This window comes from Trachurus trachurus, assembly GCF_905171665.1.
Source record: "Trachurus trachurus genome assembly, chromosome: 19".
Lineage (NCBI taxonomy): Eukaryota > Metazoa > Chordata > Actinopteri > Carangiformes > Carangidae > Trachurus > Trachurus trachurus.
This window is the reverse complement of record NC_139913.1, coordinates 16,123,447-16,149,902: the sequence shown is the minus strand read 5'-3', so window position 1 is coordinate 16,149,902 and position 26,456 is coordinate 16,123,447. Positions and strand designations below refer to the sequence as shown.

At 41.6% G+C, this 26,456-nt stretch overlaps 1 protein-coding gene across 1 annotated transcript in view; it reads right to left on the bottom strand.

The window, feature by feature from the left end:
• The window catches only part of ryr2a (ryanodine receptor 2a (cardiac)), a gene marked incomplete at both ends in the record, with an annotated part of 139,699 nt that overhangs the window by 42,279 nt on the left and 70,964 nt on the right, over nt 1-26,456 (bottom strand). The window contains 34 exons of the mRNA XM_083994884.1: nt 246-389; nt 548-653; nt 1,271-1,471; nt 2,678-3,336; nt 5,548-5,723; nt 5,949-6,043; nt 6,376-6,507; nt 7,598-7,684; nt 7,782-7,941; nt 8,713-8,873; nt 9,186-9,300; nt 9,417-9,562; nt 10,194-10,370; nt 10,576-10,784; nt 11,235-11,409; nt 11,594-11,698; nt 12,373-12,476; nt 12,683-12,830; nt 13,184-13,343; nt 13,555-13,638; nt 13,822-13,925; nt 14,424-14,528; nt 14,753-14,957; nt 15,236-15,428; nt 15,663-15,904; nt 16,210-16,343; nt 17,023-17,141; nt 17,436-17,531; nt 18,119-18,254; nt 18,754-18,937; nt 20,943-21,064; nt 21,293-21,457; nt 21,833-21,989; nt 24,202-24,276. Coding sequence (XP_083851010.1) covers nt 246-389; nt 548-653; nt 1,271-1,471; nt 2,678-3,336; nt 5,548-5,723; nt 5,949-6,043; nt 6,376-6,507; nt 7,598-7,684; nt 7,782-7,941; nt 8,713-8,873; nt 9,186-9,300; nt 9,417-9,562; nt 10,194-10,370; nt 10,576-10,784; nt 11,235-11,409; nt 11,594-11,698; nt 12,373-12,476; nt 12,683-12,830; nt 13,184-13,343; nt 13,555-13,638; nt 13,822-13,925; nt 14,424-14,528; nt 14,753-14,957; nt 15,236-15,428; nt 15,663-15,904; nt 16,210-16,343; nt 17,023-17,141; nt 17,436-17,531; nt 18,119-18,254; nt 18,754-18,937; nt 20,943-21,064; nt 21,293-21,457; nt 21,833-21,989; nt 24,202-24,276 — 5,381 coding nt within the window. The remainder of the gene's footprint in view (nt 1-245; nt 390-547; nt 654-1,270; nt 1,472-2,677; nt 3,337-5,547; nt 5,724-5,948; nt 6,044-6,375; nt 6,508-7,597; nt 7,685-7,781; nt 7,942-8,712; nt 8,874-9,185; nt 9,301-9,416; nt 9,563-10,193; nt 10,371-10,575; nt 10,785-11,234; nt 11,410-11,593; nt 11,699-12,372; nt 12,477-12,682; nt 12,831-13,183; nt 13,344-13,554; nt 13,639-13,821; nt 13,926-14,423; nt 14,529-14,752; nt 14,958-15,235; nt 15,429-15,662; nt 15,905-16,209; nt 16,344-17,022; nt 17,142-17,435; nt 17,532-18,118; nt 18,255-18,753; nt 18,938-20,942; nt 21,065-21,292; nt 21,458-21,832; nt 21,990-24,201; nt 24,277-26,456) is intronic.

Here is a 26,456-nt window from a genome sequence, read left to right as displayed (position 1 = left end):
TATACAGTACATAGCATATACAGTGAAAAAAGGTTGAAAAAAGGTTGAAATAAACTTAAACTAAATAATGTGGTGACCTAAACCATTGTAGAAGCTGTAGAAGAACAAGGTGAAGCTCTGTAGAAAGAGTGGCTCCATTTTGTTGATTGTTTTACCCAAGCAGTTTTTGAGAGAGTGAAAGAGAGAGAGATGATATCAGGTGTGTGAGTAGGATATATGTCTGTCTGTTCGTTTGTCTGACTTACTGGGTTTTCTGTCTTTCTTCTCTTTCGGCAGGATGGCCATCTTCTTCTTCAGATAAGTCACTTTCTCCACCAGCGATATTAGTCGACCTCGGATGGTGAAGTCACTGTCACCATCTATGCTACTGTCCTCATCCAACTCTATACCTGACGGGAAGTAGAAATGAGTACACAGTACATACTGTGCGTTTTCACTGGGACTGCATTATACAGATCTATCTAATATATTCTTCCTATTAGTCTCAATTTCTCTGTAAGACAAACTGATCACTGCAGTTCATTTGAACATTAGACTGGTACTTTACCACAGTGTTTCATCAGATCTTCATGGAAGTCGAGCAGCTGCTCTCGGATGTATTCAGGGCAGGGACACTCCTGCTTCTCGTCCTTAAAGTTCAGCAACATGTTGATCTGCAGAGACAAAACAAGTCCTGTTCATTACATACATCCACAGCAACCTCTGACATCACATCACATTAATCAGTCTCACACTTGCTCCAAGGTTTGGAAAGGGGTGTAAGAAACATGCTTCCACCTCTGTGTTGGCCATTTGCACAGATCTTATTTGTCTCAGAACTGTAGGGTTTTAAGTAGATACAGCCAAGTCGTTACAACATGATGATTCATACACTGAAACTGGCAATGGGAGAGGGGGGGTAGTAACTGGTGTCTGGGGAAGAGGCTTTAGCTCAATATCAGCATTCTTTTTTATATAGAACTGGTTCTTGATTTCAGCTCCTGAATATGATTGATTGATTGATTCTTTCAACGACCACACAGCCAGGCTGGTGGAATTTGCTTCGAGTACAGCTTATTGGTACAGGTTCCAAACATATAACATGTATAGACAAATATAAAACGCAGCTTGGGTCTGCTGTTCTTCTACTTACCTATGGTCTCCTGTTTTACCCATTAACCTTATCTAATGAACTCTTTACACACAATATTTTTTATGATTTTTTCCCCATTTTCTTCTGTACTTTACAGTCATCCAGCTCAGCCACGCTGTTCTTCAGTGGTGTTCCTACCTGTTCCTGTGGAGGTGATCTGAACTCTTTGGTCTTCTTGGCAGTGAGAGCTGCAGACATGTTGAGTGCCAGCATCACCTCGTTGTATCGGAACCGCTGGTTGTCTTGGAGACAGGCCACAAAGTCATCAGAGAAGGCCACCACTGCCTCGATACGATGACGCACCTGACAGTCACACAGATACTGCAGCACGTGGCACATCTGCACACACACACGCACACAGATTAGACACATTCAATTGGTTAACTCCATATTGCGCTGAAATGTTTAAAAAAAAAAGGTGAGGAGAAATGTGTGGGCTCCAATACCATAGGGTCAGAAAGTCTGAGAGCAGTTAAATATCTGAGCACACAGTAGGCTAGCCTATAAGGTTCAACCTCAGAACTCCAGAGCTTGTTGTGTCACTCATGTGGTTGTCCTACTTTAAGTGACACATGTTGGTTTTTTGTTTGTCTCTTGATGGACTGAGCCTTTTTGAATATGTACTCCGTGGGCTCATTCAGCACTTTTTATGTTTGTCTGTTGTCTCTACTATGCATTGCCATAGCAACCTATAGCTCTGTTGATCAGTGATGGTGAAGTGTGAAGGTGATGTTTCTCACCCCAGTGTTACCGTTGTTTTCCAAACCTCACTGACACTGCAATGCTGGAGGCCATTACAACCTTCACATTGTTACTGTAGACATTGTTTAGCCTTTTCTTTATGACTGTGTGTGTCTTGATGGAGCCACTGCTATCATCCATAGCTAGGGTATCCAAGGTCTTATAGATGAGGGAATGCAAGCAAAGCATAGACTCACTGACAATGTGGATATTGGTGACAACTTAACATATCACTGTGTAGAAGTACAATATTACATGAAGTAAGGTGCAGTAACATAGTTGCAACCCTGTAGATTATATACCCATAGTGAGACAGAAGGTTGGTTTGGCACTGCTCCCAGTCACTTGCTGTCATTGTAATGCTCATCACTGTCCCTGCAGCACGTCAGCTTTCAGTAAATACTTCAAGAGCTCCAATGATTTTTACCTGTGATTTGATCATTTCTCTGATTTTAATTATATACACAATACATCACATGTGTGACTAAATACATATATGGAAGAAGCACAATGCTACAGATTGTTTCCTAGTAACTTTGGAAAGAGCTTAGTTATCTCTTACATAAGATCACTCAGAAAGAAAAGAACTTCTGTGCAGTCCCCTATATAAATCCCAGAAAAGTTTTGAGTTTATTATTCTAATACTGAAAACTATATTTGCAAATACAGTAGCACAGTACAGTATAAGTGCATTGACTTAGCGGCTCCGCTAAATCTGGTGCAGCCATCTTTTTATTGTTTCAATAACTAATGTCACTGCACACTGTCCTTTTTAAATAAATAAATAATAATAAAAACACTCACCTGGAGTTTTACAGGCTCTGGCAGCTTCATCTGCAACAGTCCTTCTTTTGGCATTTTCCTCACCCCATCCTCCCCTCCTTTCTCAGTCTCCACCTCCTTCACCATCTCCAACTCCATGTGCATCTCCTCCTGTCCTTCTCTCGTTTCAGAGAACACGGATGGTTCAATCAGTCGGAGGATGTTCTTCAGGTCTCCATTTTTGAAAACTCCCATGATGAGCATGGTGTAGAAGAGCTTGATGAGTGGGACAAAGAGAAACTCAGTGCTGCCACCTATTGGATCCCGAACGTGCATGCTTCCCTCCCGCACTGCCTCTGTCAGCATCTCAATGGTTTTAACTTTCAGTATATCTAAGGGAAATTCAGGGCTGTACTGGAAACAGTCTCCTGATCCTGATCCGCTGTTTCCATTGTTACGATACAATGATCCAGTGCCACAGACAAAGCTCGGAGATGAGAAGTGCATTCTGGGTCTCAGGGAAGTGCTGAGGCCGATGCCTGGCAGGCCATGCTTCTTCTTCTCATCAGGGAACAGAGTGATGCTCTTTGTTTCGTCTGTCATGGGAACGATGTACTCGTTGTTCATCATGAGGCGAGCTGTGGCGTAGCTGCTCAGGTGGATGTCGATAAGGAGGTCGTAGTAGCCAGCACGAAGCAAACCTACGGGTGAGAGACACACAAAAGGCTTATGTAATAATGCTCAGCAAACAGAATTATAATTCTGCTTTCACATAAACTAATTAGAGGAATAATCCATTAATGTGGTAATATATAACAATAATAATAATAATAAACAACGGTATAATGCAGCACAATTCAGCATAATGAGTACATTTCATCCCTTATTTGCGTATGTTTGTCAAGAAATGCTATGTGCAAAACCAAACCAACAGTGAATGTCTCAGACTAACCCTTTGTTTGTGTATCACAGGCTGATATATCTGATTCCTTGGAGCCACACAGCTCCATTGTTTCCAAAAACTATTAAAAACACATCAGCGAGCCACACTGTTGCTCTTGGTGACATGTCTCTTCATCACCATGAACACACACACTGTAATTTGTTTTGGCTCAGTCCCACACACACACCACCCTGCTGCCACAAATACTCACTTCAGTATACAGCAGCAAATATAGAGTAATGCACTGCCTCCATTTCCTCCTGCCTGAGAAAAGTTTGTCAAAAACAGCGAGCAGCTGTTTTTGGAAATTATTGAGCCTTTCAAAAAATCTATGAACCATTGGGATTGCAGCCAAGAGTCACAGGCAGAGTAGGGAAGTCACAAAATGTTGAGAGCCTCACACACATTTGATTTGGCTCTTGCACACAGTATTTGTTGGAAGAAACACATGCAATAACAGCAGCATAAGTAAGTAAGCAGAAGTTGTGATCTAGTATTTTAAATTGTGATATTACTCTAATTAAATGATTTGAGCTATTGGATACATCTAGATGCTAACACCTTAAGTCACTTTGCTTGAACCACAACATCCTCCAGTTGGTGGGTTGGCAGTGATGGCCAGTCACTGACCATCTTCTCCTGGTGTCCATCTTGACTCTTTCCATCCTTTTACGAGACAACATGAGGTTCTGTCTGCTTCCTCCCCCAACCTGTGAGCAGCTGTCTTCCTTAACCTTTCTGTATTACCCAGAGCTCTGACTGTCCTTCACACAGACTGTGCAGGGAAATTCCTCAACTGAAAATAATCAGGCCTACCACTTTTTCTGTCTGTAGTGTTGGACTGTAGGACGTCCTCTTCAAGACTTCTCTGCATCAATGTTCCCACAGGACCACCTGATCAGTCAGTATGATCCCATTTGCCGCCTTGGACTATATGACTATGTCGGACCTCAGAGATGTTTGGATAACCTGGAGAGAGTGAACTTTTCTTCCCCTGTCCACCCTCATGTCCCACAATTCTCCCTTAATTTCCCCAAATGTTAGAAACGGGAAGTTACCGATGATACCCTTAAATTTCAGCATACTGTAGTGACACTGTGTTGTGGCCTGCACCTCCAATCTTTTCTTCGCTCGGGTCTCTGTGCACCATCTTACCCCATGAACTTGGCATTTTCCAGATCTAATGTGTAATTCTACTAATGTACATGTTTTTCCAACTCACAACAACCCTTCACAATGCAGTGATGATCTATAAGTCTGTCAAATCTAAACTGACAAGCTATTAACTTTGTTATATTAATTGTGACGAAGAAAGGATTTGGGAACAGCCACAGCCTTTCTCATGGTATGAACTGATCTTGTGTTTATAATGTTACAGTATGTGACAATCACTGGCACCACGACCATGTTCTGAAGGCACTGGGCAGCACAGTGGAAGCACTTTGCTACAGCCCAGGAGATACAGTAAAGGCTGACAAGCTTGATTTACAGAGTCCAGAGATGGTGACTGCACTCAGGCGAGACATTGTGCTGCTGTAAGAGACATCCAGACAGGTGGTCGTGCTCACAGTTTCCTGGGAAGACTGGATGGTGGTGGCCACTGGGAGGAAGTGAGAGGCAAGAGTGGAGGGCACCGTGCTTGAAGAAGTGAGCTGCAGACTTCTGTATATCCTGGGTATCACAGGTGCCAAGACAAAGAGTGACATCAGAGCCAGCACAGAGGGTTTTGAAATGGCTGTGACTGAAGGAGAAGGTGCCATGTCAAGTGTGACTGAGATAGAAGCTGGGGTCAGATCAACCCAGCTGCATTATCCGACAAGGATGTAAAATGTTGTAAAACCCAAACCACCCTCTGACCCAGTGTTCCCTCACTGATGATCTGTCTTGGTGCATCAGTGGATGTATGATACAGGTGATACTGGCTGTTACTTTGCATGCAGTTATTCTTTCTAAATGATGTGTGTGTTACCTGGCATGTACTTATTCTCTATAGCCTGCAGCAGTTGTGCTTCGTCTACATGGGAGCAGAGGGCATGTGCCACCCGGTTGTTTCCCAGAGCACAGATTGCAGAGTACAGTCTGAGGGTATGGTAGTGAAACTTTAATAGATCCCTCTGCTCTGACAGCTCCAGGATATCGACCGACCTGGACAACACAGAGAGAGACTGCATGAAAAACCAGAGGGCAGGAGGAGGAAAATGTGTTTGTTTTGTTATTATTGAGTGTGGGGACATAAATATCATTACACAGTGAATGTGTGTGTGTGTGTGTGTGTGTGTGTGTGTGTGTGTGTGTGTGTGTGTGTGTGTGTGTGTGTGTGTGTGTGTGTGTGTGTGTGTGTGTGTGTATAAGCAGCTGTGGATACACCACCTGTTCTCCTCAGGTATGTGCAAAGACATGAACTGCAGGGGTTCACTACACTGGACCAGCCAGCCATGTCTGTCATTCACTCTGGATGCTGACACCTAAATAAAAATATCTGTTAGCACTTCACAAACAGTACACATGACACTTTGTGTTATTTCCTGTTATTGTTATTTTCACGGTTAGGTCCAGCAGACAGATCACCATGCTGCTAATATCAGATGCCCAGCATCATATCCAAACTTTTTACATAGCAACACCCATCAACTGATCATGCATAGGGAATTAGGAAATACAGTCAGGAAGTCACTTTAAAGATGGATATGAAAAGTGACCAGAATATAATCTGTCTATTGATAGCTGTCAGCTTTTATAACATGTGTACAGTGTATTTACTAAACTCAACCAACAATCCTTCTGTAAATAGTTTTACCTTTAGGAAGTGATTTGGAACACGACTCCATAAAACAGGAGTAAGAAACTGGACATGAAGCCGTGGAGGACACTGAGGAACCAGGTTTTTCTTTTCACTCTTAAACAGACCAGCTGACAGAGGCATCACGTTCTGACAGAAAATAGAGACATGTCATAAGGTTAGATTAGGTTAGGAGAGCAATATTTCAACGCATCATCCATCCACCCATCCAACCATGCAGAGCAGCAGGCAGGCTTCAGCCAATCCCAGCTGATATAAGGCGAGAGCAGGATACACCCTGGACACATTGCAAGACCATCACAGGGCTGATATACAGTAGAAACAAACAACCGGACACACTTACAGTCACACCTACAGGCAATTAAGAGTGCTTTATGAGTCATGTAAATATAATTTTTAACAGTCCAGAGGACCAGAGGGCTGACTGTTTCTTCAAAGCAGGGATAAGTGTGCTGACCTGTAATATGATGGTCATCCTTATGTCACTAACACAAGCTACTGTATACATAATAGTTACTAATAAATGATAATTCAGGAAGTCCAGTCATGAACCACTTCCTTTGGGTGAGGTAAGCTCTCAGCCCTGCAGTGAAGGCAGACACAGTGTTGCTGCCCCAGCATAGATAATGACACTAGCAACTACTGACTGATAAAACATGCAGCATTTTACTATAAACTTCAAAGGACCTGAACCTCCTGAGGGGAAAAGAGCCAGCTCTGTTTATATGAGCTGGTCACAGGGCAGAGAGCGGACAGAGAGTAAAGGGAAGAAGTAGTGACTGAAGAACTTCTTGTTTGGTTGGCTGTGATAGACACAACAGTACACAACGTATGACATGAGAAGAGAACCAGAGCAGGCCAGCACCCGTATAGTGAGTATAACTGATGCTACAGGCAAGCAAATTGAGCAGGGATCCAGGTAAAAGCTGTATTCTTGGTGAGTGGCCATTATTATATTCAGTAATATCAGTAGTCGTCTGGCAAATCAACAGTGGGGAGGAAATTACCAGAAAAAAGCATTGCAAAATACCAACACTCTTTAATTTACAATTCAAGCACAGAGAGGATCTGCCAGCATTAGATGACACCTAAATCAGAGTGTGTGTGTGTGTGTGTGTGTGTGTGTGTGTGTGTGTGTGTGTGTGTGTGTGTGTGTGTGTGTGTGTGTGTGTGTGTGTGTGTGTGTGTGTGTGTGTGTACACACATGTGTCTTCCTTACCTTTATTCTACCTAACTCAAATTGGAAGACATTGGGGCTGGTGGCCTTGGCAAAGACTGCAGGGAACAGCTTCGTACTAGGCTCCACCTGTCAAGCAAAACGAGAGCTCAGTTATTAAAGTCCAGTTGAAATCACAATTAGCCAATACAGCAAAAGAGTCAAAAAAAACTGTAAACAATATTACCTGGTAATATGTGCTGAGTTCTTTTCCATTGGCAGTGAAGGTCAACAGTCCATTTGTTGTGTCGACCAGACAGCCAATCTCTAAGCCATTGTTGTTCCTCCCCTGACCAGGACTGCTGCTCTCTCCAGCCCACACCATGTAGCAGTTACTGCGCTTTATACTGCAGGACACACACATAAACACACACACCATCTAACAGTTAGTGTGCTCTATAATGCTCTATAATGCTAATACTAACTGAAGGACACACCATGTAACTGTTACTACAGCACACACAAACACACACAGTTACAGTTTCTATCATTTATACTGGAAAACATTATATCAACAAAAGCAAATCACAGTCATCTTCAGATCTTGAGGCTTCTCAATCTGCTGCTTTGGTTCATGCAGCAGCATGAAGCGCATGGGCTGGATGAAGATATATAAGGACTGCAGAGTATGGTGGGTGACTAAACTGAGCTAAACTGGTCCCATTGGTCTGACAGATGTGAGACAATCAAAGCTCAATAAAATGTTACAGGAAATCGTGTTGACTGGATGGTGCAGATCTGAAAACATAGCAAGTAATTAGCGAAACGGAGATGGAAACAAATAATTAAAAATAGCTTGATGAAGCAGTTTGTATGTCTACAGTACATTTTATATGGGCAGATTATTTTTCAGCAGCTTTTGTTTCATGGTGACTTAAACCTAAGCTGCTGATTTTTGTCTTTTTTTCTAAAATAGTAAAGGGAAAAGAGGGTGTGAAGCAAAGGATTAATGAGCTCTAATCTAACGTCTCCAGCATAAACAGCAAAATGCTGAGTCATAAGGAACCAGTGGGGCTCATTAAAACGACCTGTGAACAATACTATGGCTTCAATAGCTGAGGTGAATAGTAATACGTTGTATTTTGCATGCTTCTATGCATTTATAGGAGAATCCTCACCTCTCATGAACTTTGCCTTTCTCATCTCCCAGGGTGACAGTGACAGTTCGGACCGTGTGCAGATCAAAGCTTGTGTCATACTGATGGAAGTCAGAGGTCACCCATCCTACCCACACACTGCTGGGCTCCTGACCAGGGAAGATTCGCACTGAGTAGTAGTGCTGTACAGAGAGAGACAGGTGCAATCAGGTCAAGTTCAACCAGACTGTCCCTGGGTGTATTTGTCAAAATGCTTTACAATTCAACATATTATGAAACACTAACGATTATATACTTTTAACAGGTGCAGAGGATAAACAACATTTGCTAAAAGGCACCTTGAAAACTGCAAATAAAAAGGTTTTTTTCTATTTAACTGTTGCACTTTGTTTCTACTTATAAATACCATGTGTTTAGTCAAACTGTCTTGTAATTATAATGTTTTAATTTTTTACGTGTTCTATGCATTTGAATTTGTGTGTGTGTTGGCTTACAGTGGAGGCTTGCATGACAAATTCGTAGTCATCTCTGTCATCAGCTATCACTTCCTCTGACAGTCGAGCAGATGAGGAGCAGCTGTTGTCTGGTTTGTTTCTCTTTAACGTGAATCTGTTAGAGCAGATCACTGGTTTAGCTTTCAACATGGCAATGAAACACAGGGTCAGTAGATAAATGTACACTTCTAATGAGTGAATACTCTTTATATGAGGAGGCAGAGGGTTCACCGTTGTTTGAGCTTGGATGGCTTCTCCTGGTTATAATCTTTGTGGTTGTTGAATTCATCTCTCTCGGGTCCATTGGGACCATTGTGACCATGAGATGACTTCATCAAGACCTCAAAGTCTGATACCGTTTCAAAGTCCTCCAGCTCCTGTAGAACAGAAACACCAAACACAAACACACCACACCACCCATATTCTCAGAAATATACCCGACATTGCTGTTACAGTATGTTTTAAAGGTGAATATGAGAAGTTAGTAAACTTTCCAGTAACAGGCAGTAGCCTGTTCACACAGCTCAGGGGAAACAAACTCCACTGATTTCACAGCACATTCTTTTGGTTAATTGCAGATACACTGTATATTTAGAAACAGTCTGATGAGATTTGAATAAATATTACATGTTGCCTGACAGGGAAGTTTTTCATAAAAAATATTTGTAATTAAACTGGTGTTACTGGGCCAGAGCTTCATTTTACTGTATTTAACCTGAATTTCACACTGATTCCATTAACTAACTGTTATGGTTAAGTCCAAGATACTATATGTTGTGCAACAACCTAGGTAATATCCTTGATAATAAATACCTTATTTACCTAAGCAGTGAGACATTGATAGAAATACCCAGAATGCAGCAGAACTGTGCAACAGCAGAGTGTAAAGGAAATCATTTCATACATGTCAGTAACAGCACTTGGTCAGTTGGGGCTACACAACAGATGGACAGCATTTGAGTGTGTATTGTGTGTGTGTGTGTGTGTGTTACACACAGCATCTGTTACCCTCTTTGGCGAGAAGAGGCTGCCGTTAGACCGGGATCTGGAGAAGGATTCGGAACACTCTATGGGCATGCTCAGTCTGTAGAAGGTAATGTCAGTGTAACTGTTCTGAGAACCAAATGACCTCTGGGTGACCTTCAGACATGGACACGACTCCACTGTCCCATCTATTCTTGTCACCTGAAAAGAAGAAAATAATATTAATTTGTTGTTTCAATCAGTTTTTCCACCTGTTAGAGATATTTTAGCCAAGTTTTAAGTTAAGTCATTATTTTTATAGATAAACTATTTTGGATAAAATGTATTTATTATTATTTATTATTTGTTATTATTACACAGTGACACATACGTGGTCTTCAGTGAGTACAGAGGTGATGGTCCTCACCTCTATGTGCTGGTGGTTGTGGGGGACTGGTACAAACTGAGGTAGCCTCTTGCTGAGCCACATAGTTACATCTCGGTTCATGTTGACAGCAAATGGCTCGTAGCCTTCCTGAAGGCCGCAGATTGTGAAGTACTTCAGAGTGCTGACGTCTTTACCGAAGTTCATCCTCCCCACCTGACACACACCCAGACTGCACACAGGAATAAAACCTGGGACACACAGAAGAAATCAAACACTAAGACTTTTGTGTATTACTTCTGTACCTGGCTGGTCAGTTAAAAAAAGACTTCACATTCAGTTTCTGCATCAATGAAAAACTGTGTGAATCAGTGGATACAAAGTAAGAAGAGATAAATAGATTCATGCTTAAACTATCACAGCTGATTTTGAAAATCAAATGTTATAAAGCACCTGCTGATTGAAAGTGCATGAATGCATGATGAAACACTCATGATCACATTGAGTCTGAAGACTCAATGTGATCATGAGTGTTTCATCTCTAATCAGCAGGTTGTGACCTTCTTGTTCTGTAATGTACTTTGCTTGATTTACTCCAAGTGGTTTGGAGAATTTTCCGGACTCCAACTGTGATGTGATAAGTGTGATTTAATTTAGTGTGTGTGTGGAGCTGTTGGTGTCATCAGTGACGCAGCCCTGACCTTCACCAGTCTCAAAGTCCTTGAAGGCCAGTTCTGAGCCAGAATCATCCAGCAGCACTTCTCCATTGAGTGTGAACATCATGGTGTGCTCATTCAGATCCACCATGCATCCCACCACGTCACCCGTCTGCCAGGCACGCCCAAAATGCTCATTGCCCTGGTGCCAGCGCTGGACCTGTGTAAGAACAAATAAAAAACACAGCGAAAATCTCTAATGACTGATTTTGCCAACATTAAAACACTTTTAAAAGGTCCAGTATGAGCTAAGACTGTGTGCGACGTTGAGCACAAACAGAAGAAGTTCTGACATTCATTAATTCAGATGTGTGGACTGCATTAGCAAAGACAACTCCAGACACCTTGAATCCATCAAAGACAAAGGCCTGGTCATCAGATCCCAACTCCAGGTCTGGAAGGCATCCTGGCCTGGCCCAGCCCACCCTCATCTCTCCTGCTGTCAGCACCTGGAGGAGAGGAGGGAACAGGTTCATATCCAGCAGCCTGCCATTTGTGGCACTAAACAAGCTAATTCTACTTTGAGTCTATAGATCATTATGTGGAATTATAACCACATTTATTTACATTGGTGTGTTATGCTGTCATACACAGAAGTGCTTCCAAAAACTGATTTCCGTCCATGGGAGTGTGCGCAGCGTGTTAAAGGGCCATTGCCCTGTTAATATATTCATCTGGATTAAACAGTCCTAACATGACTGTATTGTATTGGCAATTTGAAGGTATTTGAACAGGTAAAAGGGACTGGGTGAGGTATAATCTGTCAAATATTGAATGAAACCCAGTCATTTTTTGAGGCAGAACACCCCTTAAGCTTACAAGGAAGGGGCCACAATCACTTTTTGGCCAGTGGAAATATGCATTTTATGGGTTGTATTTGCCATTTGAAGGTAAAAGGTACTGGATTAGGGATAATCTGTCAAATATAATCCTCCTGAATGAAACCCAGTCATTTTGAGGCAGAAAACCCCTTTATTGTACAGCTGAGAATAGGTAACTGTGAAAACTCTTTAAACTGACATGCTCAGATCAACAGGTACTGAACCAAAGGCACTAGAAGATAAATACATAGACAGCATTTGTTGGATACTAATTTACAACTAAGATATTCCTTCTAACTTACCTCCAGCTCAAAGTACCACTTTCCAGCATTAACACAGTAGGTTTTCTCTGCTCTGAAAATGCGGAACCTCTCAGCAGATATGTTGTTGGGGTCAGATTGAGTTGCTGAATGAGACAGGCAGGGAGGGACAAGAGGACAGAAAGCCATCTAATGAACAATCTTATGGACAAAAAACATAAAATATTTTGTTCTGTGTTGTACATTAAGTGGACAGTCTTGTCCAAACATATGATATAAAACATTGAAAAATCCTAACAATAACAATTCATTAAATGAAATGATGCAATGGATGAAGACAGTGGCACCATACCATGGTCCTGGTCAGGAGCTTCCAGGTTGTACCCATATCCCAGCAGAGTCCTGACAGCCTCTCTCAGACTGTCTTTGTTGGACTTTTTGGTTCTCTCATCCAGCAAAACGTAGGGGACCAGTCGAGGGTTTCTACGACTCTTCACATCCTAACAGAGAGGAAAAAAAGAATAACAATTATTCTGTAGACCTACAGTGATGTGTCAAGAAAGTCAAACAGTGCTTGCCCCTCCCACTTTACCACCACTCGCTTTTTCAGGTACATTATAAATTAACAAATAATCATTATACTGTATATAGGGCAGCTAGAGACTGAAGGCAGAGGAGAAGCACCTGTGAAGCAGACCAGCCAATCCATTAAAATGTCCCCAACAGGTCCCCAACAAATAAATGACATTCAGAAATATAGAAAACACTAACCTAAACCATCTCCCGCTGTCAGGACATAAACAAACTCATGCACAGTGCTCAGTATTGACCAGTGTGTGTTGTAGTTTCCTACCTGTTGGATGCCATAGGTCCAGCCCTGGAGGATGCGATCTCTTGCCCATACGTTATGAGCGTTCTCAGCCAGTTTATCCACCATGGCTTCCTGGGTGGAGGTCAGTTTGATGTGACTCAGGTCCAGAGGAGCAGGTTTATAACCACCGGACAACTCATAGCTGCACAGATAGAGTTGAGGCACTGAATTGTTAGCTAGACTGCTACTCAATAACCTCACTTGGCCGATGTCTAAGAATCTCTGTTACTCTAGTCATAGTGATAATATTTTTGTTGTCCTATGAATCATCTTATGAAATGTCCCTTTTCATCACTGTATCATAACATCACGAGTGTCCTCCTGCTCCCCACCCATGCCTTAGGGTGACTTACGTTGGTGACAGTTTCATGCTCTTGACTTTCTCCACAGCGCGTTCATCTGCGAGGCCAACATGGCAACCCAAGGCTAGGAGGGTTCTGTAACACACACAAACACACACATCACTGTGCCATCACAATCACAACTTGCAAAGTGAGTGAGTCTGAGAAAAGAAAGGTTGATAATTCACAGAATGAACACTCATTTGGGTCCGTGGTGGAACAAGGCAATATTGGATCTAAGTGTCACAACTTATGTTGCTCACTACACTGATGCATTACTTAAGAGTCTCCAGAGACATCTGTAGGTTGTAGCTTCGCTCTTGTTCAGGAAGTTTGGAGAACTCCACCAGGCAGGGGTGCTGCCGCTTGTTATCGTCTCGCACCTGATACACACACATAGAAACAAGGGGTTCAGGGCTATGACCTCAGGACAGGGAAAGCAAGAGTAGGCGTTCTATCCAGGTTTAATGTTATGTACTTTCACTGGTTTCAGTATTGACTTTTTGGGATGTCATGTATCATGGCCAGGCCCAGCTCCAGACTGGACCTTTTACCTGGACCCTCCTGTGCAACACAAATCAGTTGAAGTCAGACTGTGCTTTAAACTGAATCTAAAGAAAGAAATAATGACCTTGAGTTGAGATACTGAGTTCAGTTAAAGCTCTGCTGACAGAGCATTCAGAAACAACTTTTTAAAAAGGTCTCCTTGACCTTGTGAAAGTGTTGTTGCTCCATGTGTGTGTGGAGATCAAGCTTTTGTTGTCACAGGCTGCTGTAATCTCATGTGTTGTGGATCCTTTATGATGTGTAGCTGAGTAGCTGCTCAGTTCACAATGATCAGTGCGCGAGAAAAAGCATTGAGATGTTGGCCTGATACTCACAGCACCAAAGGTCCAGCCCAGTTCTATCTTGTTCATCACCCACAGTTCATGGATGTTTTCTGCAAGCTTCTCCCTGATCCTTTCTAAGTGAGGAGGCAGCACAATCTGCGCTCACACACACACACACATAGACAAACACAGATATAGTTCACATACATCAAAAAAAAGAATATACAATAGAAGTTGCATCATCATAAACAGCTCAGGACATTGTATACTGTATGTTTCTTAATTACTTATTTATTTAATAGTGAACATGTTGGGTTTTCATAAAAGATGTAAACCACAACTAACACGTGCTGGAAACAACTCTGACAGTGATTCTCTACCTGGCTGGTGTCCACAGGTGTGGGGGAAAATGCTGCTTGGCTCAATGTGACAGTGGGTCCCAGGAGCTCTGTGGCTGCTGTCTGGTCCTGACATGCCTCCAGCTTCAGTTTCTCCCTGGGCAACACTGCCTCGTAGCAAGGTGCATAACCTGGAGGGGGGAGGAACTTGAACTCCCCATGACGACCCCCGAGAAGGAAACGCACCCTGCAGTGGGACAAATGACAAAACATGGCATGTGAATAGAAAACAAAATGAGGGATTAATTAAGACTCTTTTCTATTTCTAATAAATACATAACATACATAGTCCAGGCAATTTAGCCTAGTACTTCAACTGTGTATGAAGGGAATCAACCTAATTTAGTCAATGCTGCTTCTGTGTAGAAGCCAAATTAGTAAAACATACTGAATTTATGCCAACATGTTGGCAACAGATAAATGAAATGAATGTTTATTTGTGCGTGTTACTAATGAAGCACTGACTTGACCCCAGCAGAGAAGCTGGCCACAGGGAAGAAGAGGCCATCTGAGTTGAAGTTCTCAAACATTCCCTGAACTGGCTGGCCATTGATCCTGAAGGAGATACTGGGCACACTGAGGTCCAGGCAGCAGCTCACCACATCCTCTGACCTCAGCAGATGCTGATTGGGGGAGCTAACCGTCCGTGCTATACAGCCTGCGAAGGTGAGGTAGACAGACAGTAAAGAAAGTTAACACCTTAGTTTTGACTAAGTAGTCAGAAGCGATCTGTTTAAACATCCACTTTGTTTGTGTAATTTAATAACAAAAGTAGCAGATTCTTTTCTCTGTGTTGTCTGACGGTGTTGTCTCACAGAAGGACATTTAAGTGTCATCTGGTCATTACAGTTTCATCCACACCAACCACCTCTCTAACACAACCACAGCTCACCTGACCAAAGATGGAGTCCATCAAAGCCATAGGAGTAGAGGTCATCACCCACCCCGTTGCCTCCCCAACCCTCTCCCCCACTGGGATAGGGTGCATAGCCACTGGTGCTGGCCCAGCCCACCCTGAGGTGAGTGGGCTCTGCTGTGACAAATGGCAACATTTGATCCACAATTAGCTCGTAGTACCACTTCCTGTACTGAGCAGATCCATCGCTGACACCCAGGAAGATGTTTGGACGCATGCTGTTGGGAGGAGGAAAAATATATGACAAATACCAAATAGAGACGAATAACTATGTTAAAGAAGTGGTTTGAGACTTTTTTAACAAAACAGAGCACACACATTCTCACTGGTGGTTATATCATTGGTGCAGGCAGCGCAACATAACTGATGTAATGTAATGTAAACTGCAGGTCAGGACCCCGAGGTCGAGAACCACTGCTTTAAAGCATGTACATGTCCAAAGAAATCAGGGAAGACTATAGTAATCTGTACGTGTGTGTGTGTGTGTGCGTGTGTGTGTGTGTGTGTGTGTGTATGTGTATACCTGCTTACGTGGTTGATCAGGCGGGTCTGCAGTAGCAGATCTCTTCCCGGCAGTAGGTTGTCACAGATCAGGTGCTGGTTGGAGCGTACTGCCACACCGTGACACACACACAGCGAACACAACACATCTAGAACCTAAACAGCAGAGAACATACAGTATATGTCACTGCAAACAAACATGCACAGACACACAGTGGCACTCTGAACTGCATACATTGATTTACAGGCTGCAGCTCTGTGCCTGTCTTTGCCTTGAGAAATTATTCCTGTTTGTCAAACCCAGCTCAGTGAGCACCCTCCAGGTATTTATGACAAGCTACTCTACTTGAGGGATTTAAAACAAAGTCAAGTTGAGAAAAGGGTCTAAATTCTTAAATCGTTGCCTCTGGTCTCGTTCATTCAGTGCCTTATCAGCCTTAGGTTCTGCCCACAGATTCTTACAAGCCTTTTCACACTACACACTTTGTCCACTCGATTTCAGGTGCACAGTGGAAGCCTGCACACTGCTTTAAAACTCAATTCAAACTTTTGGCATTTTTCCATCATTATGAAAATGTGGTGGAACAAATTATCAGACTGTGGCAGAAAACATCATTAGAGTAGATGGCCCACCAATTTGCATTCACACTGGTAAAAGAGGAGATAGTAACACATGACCTGGGCCACCTCTGAAGATGATCAGTTCTCAAATGTGTCCTCAATGTATATTGGGTTCTTTCACACTTGTAGCTGACCACTTTTTATTGGACCACTTGAGACACATTTTAATGGCAGATCTGAACAGGACCTACAAGAAAGAAGAAAATTAATGAACCTTGTGGTTGCGTCCGTGCTTGTCCAGCAGAGATATGATTGATTTGATGTGTCCCTCTTTGATGATGTTCAGTGCCTCAGGACTCTCCACCAGCACACAGTGAAGCACCTCTAGTATACCTGGAAAACAAAACATATACAGCATAGTTAGAATGACTAACATCAAAATGCAGCTGGTGTTTGATGTCTGTAGCCTCTCTGCTAGTGACAAAGTAGTCTGTAGCTTTACTGGCATTGGTTTCAAAGCAGATTCCCTACTCTGGACAAAGTATGAAAAAAGTAAAGTTTTACATCCAAGTATATTTAAGTCAACAAAGCCAGCGCTTCCCCCTCTGTGTCAAGTAAACAGTATGATACTGTAGAGATGATGTATCATCAGTTGTATTAGTTTATCTAACAGAAAAGCTAACTCACCAGAAGAGGCCTCCAGTCGCTCTAGTCTGCTTATCAGCCAGTCCAGTGAACCAGAAAACTGGGCACAGTTCTTCCGGTTTCCCCTGATCAGTGCAGCTGGGAGGAGGCCAGAGGTCAGAGGTCAGAGGAGAAGGGAGAATCACAGACCTTTGTACAGTTTATACATCTGCATTGATTTCTGTGCTCTATGTTTGTTTATTATATTTGCTCTTTATCCTCTATCTTTTCTGATATTTTAAACCATTACATGAAGAAACTTTTCATCAATGGATTTTATGATCATCTTAAGAAATTCAGTCACTTTACATTCTTATCAATACAAATTAGTCATTTCTTTTCCATGTTTCATGTAGTCTTCACCAAACTTGGAAGCATCAAATGAAAGTACAATTGTTTTGATATTTCATTTATCATCTGAAATACACTTTCACAGATGAGAGTGAATGAGAGAAAAGGACATTATTATTCTTGCTTTTAATAAAATAAAACATAGTTCATCAGCTGCTAGAGCTGAGAGGTAACAGTGACAGTGGCTGCAGGAGCCATCAGCAGTTACACTGTATATGCTTCAGGAAATGCTAGCTTTCTTTCCTTTTCTCTTTCTTCTCTTTCTTCTACTTTTTGAGCTATTATCTCTTTTTTCAGAATGTAGGACACAGAGGGGAAATAAAACGTGTGTATACCCAGGAGTTGGTAGAGGGAGTTGAGGATAGAGCTCCAGGCCTCTCCTGCTTCCCTTCCTACTGCCTCAGCAAAATGAGCTGCGCTGCTGTAGACGTGAAGCCGATCGATACACTCCAGGACCAGGCTGATCATCCCCTGCAGACACAGAGGTTGGTGATTCTAAAATGCTCTTGATTGAATGAAGTGCATCGGGGAGCAAGAGAGAGAATGTGAGTGTGGAGGCCCAAGTGCAGATAATAGAGGTTCAGTGTCAAGGCCGATGGGCTGTATTCCAGCTTCCTATCCTGAATTGTTGCATAAACTGCAGTGTACTAGAGTGTAGTGTTACTGTAGGTGAGTGCAACTCAAGAGGTTCATGCTATATATTATCAACGAAACACTGAACTATGATACCAAGGCAAATAATGTCTTAGAGGCATCCTGTAGACAGAGAATAAACTGTGCTAAGAATAAATCCCTACGGCACAAAGAGCCTGTGATGTCAGGTTATTTTGACTGAACCTTTCATCCAACCACAGACTAGCAAGGATTCAAAGCTTGGTTCCAGAAAACTGGAGTAAGCCACTTCTACTCATTTAGTCCACGGGTGAAAGACCTACTATACACATGACCACACACACACCGACCCACCCACCTCCTCCTGAAAGAGGTTCTGCCGGTTCTTCAGAGCTCTCAGTCGGTTCTGCTTGTCTTCATGTTCCAGGTGATCCCCAGGTGGCTGGAAGTAGCCAATCAGATCCTGCAGACTCAGACTGACTGAATCTATTGGTAGATCTAACGTAGAGCTCTTCCCCTTTTTCCTTACTGTGTCCAGACCCCTAGAGCATATAGAGAACATTTTAATCACTTCCTTTATGATGATGTTCTCAATGTTATTTCTTACTCTCTGTTCCAGGATAATGTACTTATGTTATGTTGACAGATTCCAACATGTAGGATGTCCTGCTCTTGCAAGCTGATCTAAATTCAAAAGTTATATAACTCAGTATAAAAGTTATATGTACCAGAAATAGTTTTGTGGAAGTAACATGTTGCACTATTTTTGCTGTGAGATTTGTTCAGCCTCCTTTGATGATGCTGGCTGTCAATATATTTAGACTGAGAGTGTTAGTTGTGGTGACTGCTTATACACAGCTCCCTGCTGTCTAACCTGCTGCTTAATTACACAGTCCAAACTAATGTGATGGGCTTCACATTAAACAATTCATAAGCCTTATACTGTACATGCAGGAAATGATGGATGTGACTTTTCTAACATGCAGGTTCAAATGATCTACAGTGCATCTTATAGTATAGTTCTCAGCAAGTATAAATGCCACTGCATTTGTGTCTGTTGCTCTACTGATCCTCCTCAGAGGGCCTTGTCTCTCTGCCTCTCTCTCCAGTAAGTGTGGAGGAGTTTCCCTCCTCCTCCCACACAGCAGAACACACATACATCCACCTCTGTGCTGGCAGCTAATGTGCAGAGAGAGTCTGAGACATCTTAATTCACACAAGTGTGCTCGTTAATTAATGGTTTAGAGCTTTCATTCTTTCTTTTTTTTTACACATATACACATGTACACATACAATGGCCACTGGCCAATGTACATAAAGAAGGATGAGGACATTTTCACTTTGTCATCGTGGATTATTAAAGGTAAATATATTTATTTTATCCATAAATGTATACTTAAGTTTGTAGCCCCTCCCTTTCTCTCAAACAGCTGCAGTTCTTCATGCCATGAATTCAACACTGTTGGAAACTTTTCCTTCGAGATTCTGCTCTATGTGCAAGATTGCATCATATCATTTCTACAGATTTCTCAGCTACAGACTCATACTGCCAATCTCTTGTACTACAGTACCACATCCCAACATTTCCACTGGATTCAGTCCAGGTGGACCAGGTGCATGTACAGTATATGCAACAACAACAGTACTACAGGGCTGAGTTGACTTGTACTGATGTGTTGGCATCTTAACAAGATGCAGCATCTTGACAAACAGGGCTGGTGGTGGTGTGTATTGTGAAACAGATACTGCAGCTCAGTGCTGGAGAAATATCTATTTAGGCGTCTTACATGACTCTTTGCAGATATGCTTATTAATGATTCATTGTTATGATAAATTCTAAGAGCTCAGTATTTACGTTTTATGTTTTTGTCGTTAGGTTGAAAGCTCTTTCATTTACAGCTGACTGCATCTGTATGGTTTGCCCACCACAGATGACATGCTGAGCAACATTCATCAGACCAGCCTTGCGGGCTTGCAGCTGCTACATGATTGTTGCAGTCATTCTGCTGCACACACATGTCTGAACAGAGACAGACCCCCTACACAAAGCTCCTCTGCAGTATTCTGCCACACACTCACTGAGGGAAGCAGGTCTCTTCACATACACTAGTTACATTAGACGCAGGATATTTGCTTTCAATTAAATTACTACCAGTATCTTGCCTCATGCTCCCTCCAGAGCAGCCACCATTTCCCTTCAGCTTAATTTTTGCCACCATTAACAGGAAATTGCAAAAAGCTTGTTTCTTCACACTAGCAGGTACAGTCACATTGTGTTGCCACATGATCACAGGATGAAAAACACTGCCAGGGAGGTTGCAGCATACTTGTTCTATGGTACACACACAGCTGTTTTTCCTCATTTTGTTTTCATGACTTTCAGTAAATTTCCTTCTTATTGAAGAAAAACAAATCATCTTGGTTCATCAAAACATAGAGGCACATCATCACCATTTGCTGCAGGAAATCAAAGTGTTCTGATCATTATGCAAGTCAATGTACCATATTACATGTTTAATTGTGTGTGTGTCTGGTCTGTACATTTACCTAATGAAGAGGTTGAAAAGAAAGACAGTACTACGGATCACTCTGGCACTGCGGCTCTCCTCATGTTGGGAGCGAGACAGTGTTAGCCCGTCGTCCATGTGACCCTCATGGTGCATGATGGCCTGAAAGACAAAATAAGGTTAGGCCATAACAACACCTAATCTTCACACAACACTGAATAAATATATCACAGAATCTTCAAGACTGTGGACAATCTTCCTGGCAAGATCATATACAGCAATTAATGACCCATGAATGACTGCAGTTACCGGAATGGAGTAACAGGTGATTAGGAAAAAAGAAAGCAAGGGGGAAAAAAGACTCAGTTGTGGTTCAGTAGAGTAAATTACCCTTCTCTGAACACCACCCATGCGTGCACACTTGGCGTCGACAGTTTGGTATGTGAGCCATAGGCAGGTATCAACATGTTGGATGTAACACACCGAGTCGCCATATTTAATGTCCGGGACACCCATTCCATCCACCTCCTTCTTCACACCAGGATCCAGCTTTTCCTGAAGTAAAAACAGGAGGAAGTAATCAGTAATCGATAACATTCCAAATAACATGTTGTCATTCATTTAAAACACTGAATGATATGATTAAAACATAAAAGAAAAACTGTGGTGAACAGTTAAGTCATCATGTGTTACCATCAGACTGATAGCAACACAAATATAAACGGGATATTGATTCTTTTATACTTCTCTCCTATACACTTATCTGCTTAATGCAAAATCAATAGAATATTTTAGTTCTGATCAGAGACTGATAAAAAGGTCTAGATGGTGGTAAAATAACAAGCAGTTTGTTGTTGTATAACAGTTATTAAGGTCACTCTTATTCTCACTGAAAGTGAGCCTTCACATGAGGTGTTGTGGATGTTGTACCTTAGATGACCTAAAGCAGAAGGCTGTAGACTTGACGTCAGCTTTCTCTTTGTCCATCAGCAGCAGAGATTTATCTTCTATCAGACTCAGATACTTCCCTGTGGTCACATGTCTCAGTCTGAAGGGCTGACCCCAGCGGGTATGACTCCCACTCCACCTGGACAAAAACACAGCAAACAGCAGACAGACAGCACAGAGAACAGCTGGTGAACAAGGTGCACAGAAATTTCCCTCAGGAATTGGAGGAGACCAAAAACAGAGTTAGGGGACTATTGGTCTTAAATTTGGCACAGAAATTCCACATGAATGATAATTTTGTTCTGTCATTGTAACTGTTTACAAACATGTTAGCCAGACTGTAAGACATGTAGGCAGGTGTCTTGTGTTAGTAACTAATATTAATTATTGCAGTGTTCAATTATTTATTTCAGTTGGTTTGGTTTATAATCTAAACAGAATGAAAAATACATTGCACAAGCTTAATAAGAAGCTCCCTCCATCCTTCCTTCCTCATTTTTATTCTTGACTTCATTCACTGGATCTTATCTGCACACAGGTGAAACACGTCACACTGATTACGCGGAGCCTGAACCTGACATTGCTGATGTCACAGCATTGAAATCTACAGTAGTTACATGCTATTCAGTATATTATCAATTACAAATATTTCAGCTGTTTCAAAATAGGATTAAACTTCATAATAATTAATGCATTTACATAAAATATAGGGATAACTGCCAATACAAATATTTCTTTATAGAATGGTTCCAAAAAAAGCTGATGAAGAGTGTGGTCATCACATTGAAAGTGATAACAAACTAGAGCATGGAGTAGAAAGTACAATACTTCCCTTTGAAATGATAGTTAGCTCACATTAGCATTAGCTAATACTAAAAAGCTACAAGACTAAACCACCAGTCACACATGAGTCTATTGAATTGAAGGGAATACCATAAACGTTAGCTAGCTAGCTAAGTTACTTAGCTAAACTGTAAGCTCAGGCAAAAGAGACTGGCTTGGCTATCATTTGGAAATAAGAAAGTTGTAGCTATTAAATCAGCAAGAGAAAGAAGAAAAAATAGCTATACTGTATAGCTAATTTTCTATACTGCTACTTTTACATTTACTTACTACATTACTTGCTCGATGCACCTGACCAGAGATGGAAAAGAGGCAGGCAGGCAAAAAAGCTAAACTAAAGCCAAATTTAAAGTAAATGGTATGGTCCACTGGAGGGGTATGTCTGCAATTATTTTATTGGATTCTTCCAAACACACATGGGAAAAAATATTGTAATATTTACAATTACAAGTAAGAAGGCTATATAACAGTTACAAGTTATAACACTCAAGACGTGTTATCACAGTGGTGGGCTGAGCTCTGTCTTCCCCCCACTGAACCTGCCACCCCCCCTGCCATATTTCCATTCCTTTCCCTCCCATCCGCACACCTGATCTCACTCTGCTAATTACCTACTGCCACTGTAGGCTACCTTTACCTGTTCTCACTCTGGTGTATTGCCCATGTTAAGCAAAGCTAAGCCATGGATGTATTATATCCATGAGCTGAACATATCTATATAGACACAATATTGAACATTGAACACACAAAACACAAACACTGAAGTTTCAGTCTGTATTTTATGCTTAGGCTACAACTCTGTAGGTTTGTGAAAGTAGATAATGTGCAAATAGGCTACAATACCTAGGCCTATATATTTTTTTAAGATAAGGTGCATTTCTATTTTACCATTTTGAATGTCACACACTGTATGGAGAATTACAAAAGAGCCTAACCACTTAAAATTCACACTCATAGTTAAAATACAGCAACCATTCATTCAGCTTCAAGCAACCAAGAGGTGATGCCTGGTTATCAACCTGCAAACCATTTCAAAACTGCCATTTCCTGTTACTTAGCAACAACTGAAATCATTTAAAGGCTGTTGATTCACACCGTGGCGTGGGTAGAAGTTGCAATATTTTTAAGGTGTGCTCCACCACTCAGCTGCCCACAGTACAGTAATGCCATGCTAGACTCTTCACACTGTGAGGGATCCCCAGCAGTGGCTGGGGACAGCTTGTGATAATGATATTAATAACTTTATTTACAAGCATTTCTTGATCAAGTAAAGTGCTTTAACAAAAGATATGTAGGCCTAATAAGCTTATGCAAAAAAAAAACAACAACTATATTTAAAGAGTAGCCAGTTAAATAAAGTGTGTATCTGACTTTAAGAGGACACAGGAAAATAGCAGTAGCAGTAATACACTGAATGCAATTTAATATTTTGGCCTACAAGAATTTAAGTGCATGAACGTTAATGAATTGACTGTGTGTGTGTGTGCGTGTGTGTGTGTGGTACTTACACAACTCGAAGTGTTTCCAGCCTCCACAGGGACCTCGCATGACTGGACACTGCTCCCCCCTCATAATGTACTGTCCTGGGAGTAAAAAGTATTTTCTTGTAAGGACAGTCACTGATGTTTGACTTAATGTTTTATTCAAGTGTCCTGCACCTAATGGCGTCCAGGCCATCTGGGCTTAAGACACAATTCAGCAACAGTGATCTGGATGGCTACAGAGCAACTCACAATTTCAAAGTTTTGCGAAATTGTGCAGAAGTGTTCAATTTCCTTTGCAATTTGAATGCAATGATCTCCGATGTCTTACTTGCCATACTTCTTCTCGGAACCTTACTGATTTAACAAAAATCTCCTTCTAAAATAGACAACTCAACACATAATCATCAGATAACCACAATAAATCTGAGTTCTTACAATGAATGTTCTCAGAGTGTTTTGAGCAGACAATGAAGCATAAAATGAAATCCACCCTCAACAACATTAAGATCACATAAAAGACAAACACACTGCTCCTTAGGTTCAACTTCATATCTGCCTACTTGTGGTTGAGTACCAAGATTACAATGTTCCCTTTTTTAAAGTTTAGTCTCACACAAGGGTCTGTGTAATAATCGTCTTTGATTTGCACATAATTCCTATAGGTTTAGACTTATTCAAAACCTCCCCTTTCCATTTTATAACATTTTGTGTGATGATGTTTATCTTGCAAATTGTTAATGAAAATAAAATGTACATCATAAAGAGGGAATGTATTAGCAATATCTTTCTGCCAAGGATATGTGAGCCTCTCCTGGTCTCCTTGCAGATAACTTGAGTCTTTTTATTTTCTCTGCTTTATACTTCTGCTTCACTGCTCAAGGCAAATGCTCTGCATTGCTCTGCTGCAAAATTATTAAATAACATTAGTGACTTCTTTGCAGAATTACATTATCAATATACAGTTTAATCAACTAATTATTACTATGAACAGCTCAGAATAGTTTTGCAGCCAGTATAACAAGAGGAGATCAGAGTCCTCTATGGGATTCTTTAACAACAGCTGCCCCATTTGGGAATTACTTAAACCATAATTATTCATAGTCCTCTCCATCTAAGTCGCAGTAGACTGCTCAGTACAGTCTGTAATGGGAGTTGTCACTCTCGCTCCCTGTAGGCCATGGCAATTTCCTTACAATAGAAGCTACATACTCTGTCCAATAGTTTCAACTGGATGGTGAAAGAGAGCAGACAATTCATTTAAAATGTAAAGCCCTTACATATGTAGATTTGCTAATGGTGCTGAAGTATTGCTGTATGTCTAACTATACTGTAACTAGTGGTGGGTGTTGAGGACTGGCTCAAATTGAGAATCGGATCCAAGTTGTTAGAACCATCTGAATTGTATGCACCCGAGTTTGTCCGTTCCTTTTTTCAATGCCTGTATGTTTTTTATAGCTGGGTAGGCCTGTACACAAGTGGTTCGTAGTTCTACACAAAGCTTATAAGGTTCCCAAATCCCCCTTTAGTGACAGCGGCTGTCATTGTTTACAGACGTGTTTCTGAAGCAGAGACATCCCTCTGGTCATGAGGAGAGAAAAGAATACCATAAAAGCAAATCGCGGGAACAGCAAGTACATAAATTGTTCTCTCTTCTCCAAATTTGATGTCAGCAAATCACAGTAGGCTCACATTCAAGTGCCAGGTTGCAGTTCATTTCTCTTAAGTCTGTCTGCTACACTTGACAAGCCTGGCAAAAAGCCTCTTGATCTGTCTGTGTTTCTCTCAAGCGGCTACCTCTGAGGCTGAAAAAGGATTTTGGTCTCTGCGGCTAATTTCCTCTTTTTTGACAACAAACAGAGAATGATTTTACTTCAGTTTAATGTTCTGCATAATTGCGGACGTGTTGTTTTGAGTGGATGAGTGTATGTTTGCCACAAGCCAGCATGCTCTGAACATTTCTGGATTAGCCTGGAGGTCGGCAGAGTCAAATACAGGTCAGATACAGGTCAGATAGTGATGGTGAAGCAGCTCACTCTGAGCTTCAAATGTCCATCTCTATTTTTGGTCTGGTTCACCCGCTACTTCCAGAGCCAGAGTGAAATACAACTACAGTATTTATTAGGTTTGATGAATGCTAATGCCAACAGTGTAAACTACAGGTTTGAAAAATACCAAGGCAGCTCTGTTTTGACAGAAAATGAAAGTGCCTTATTTTATAAACATGGCCAGGTACAAATATAAAAGGTTAAAAAACAAAGACCAATGTGTTTCAGCTCAAA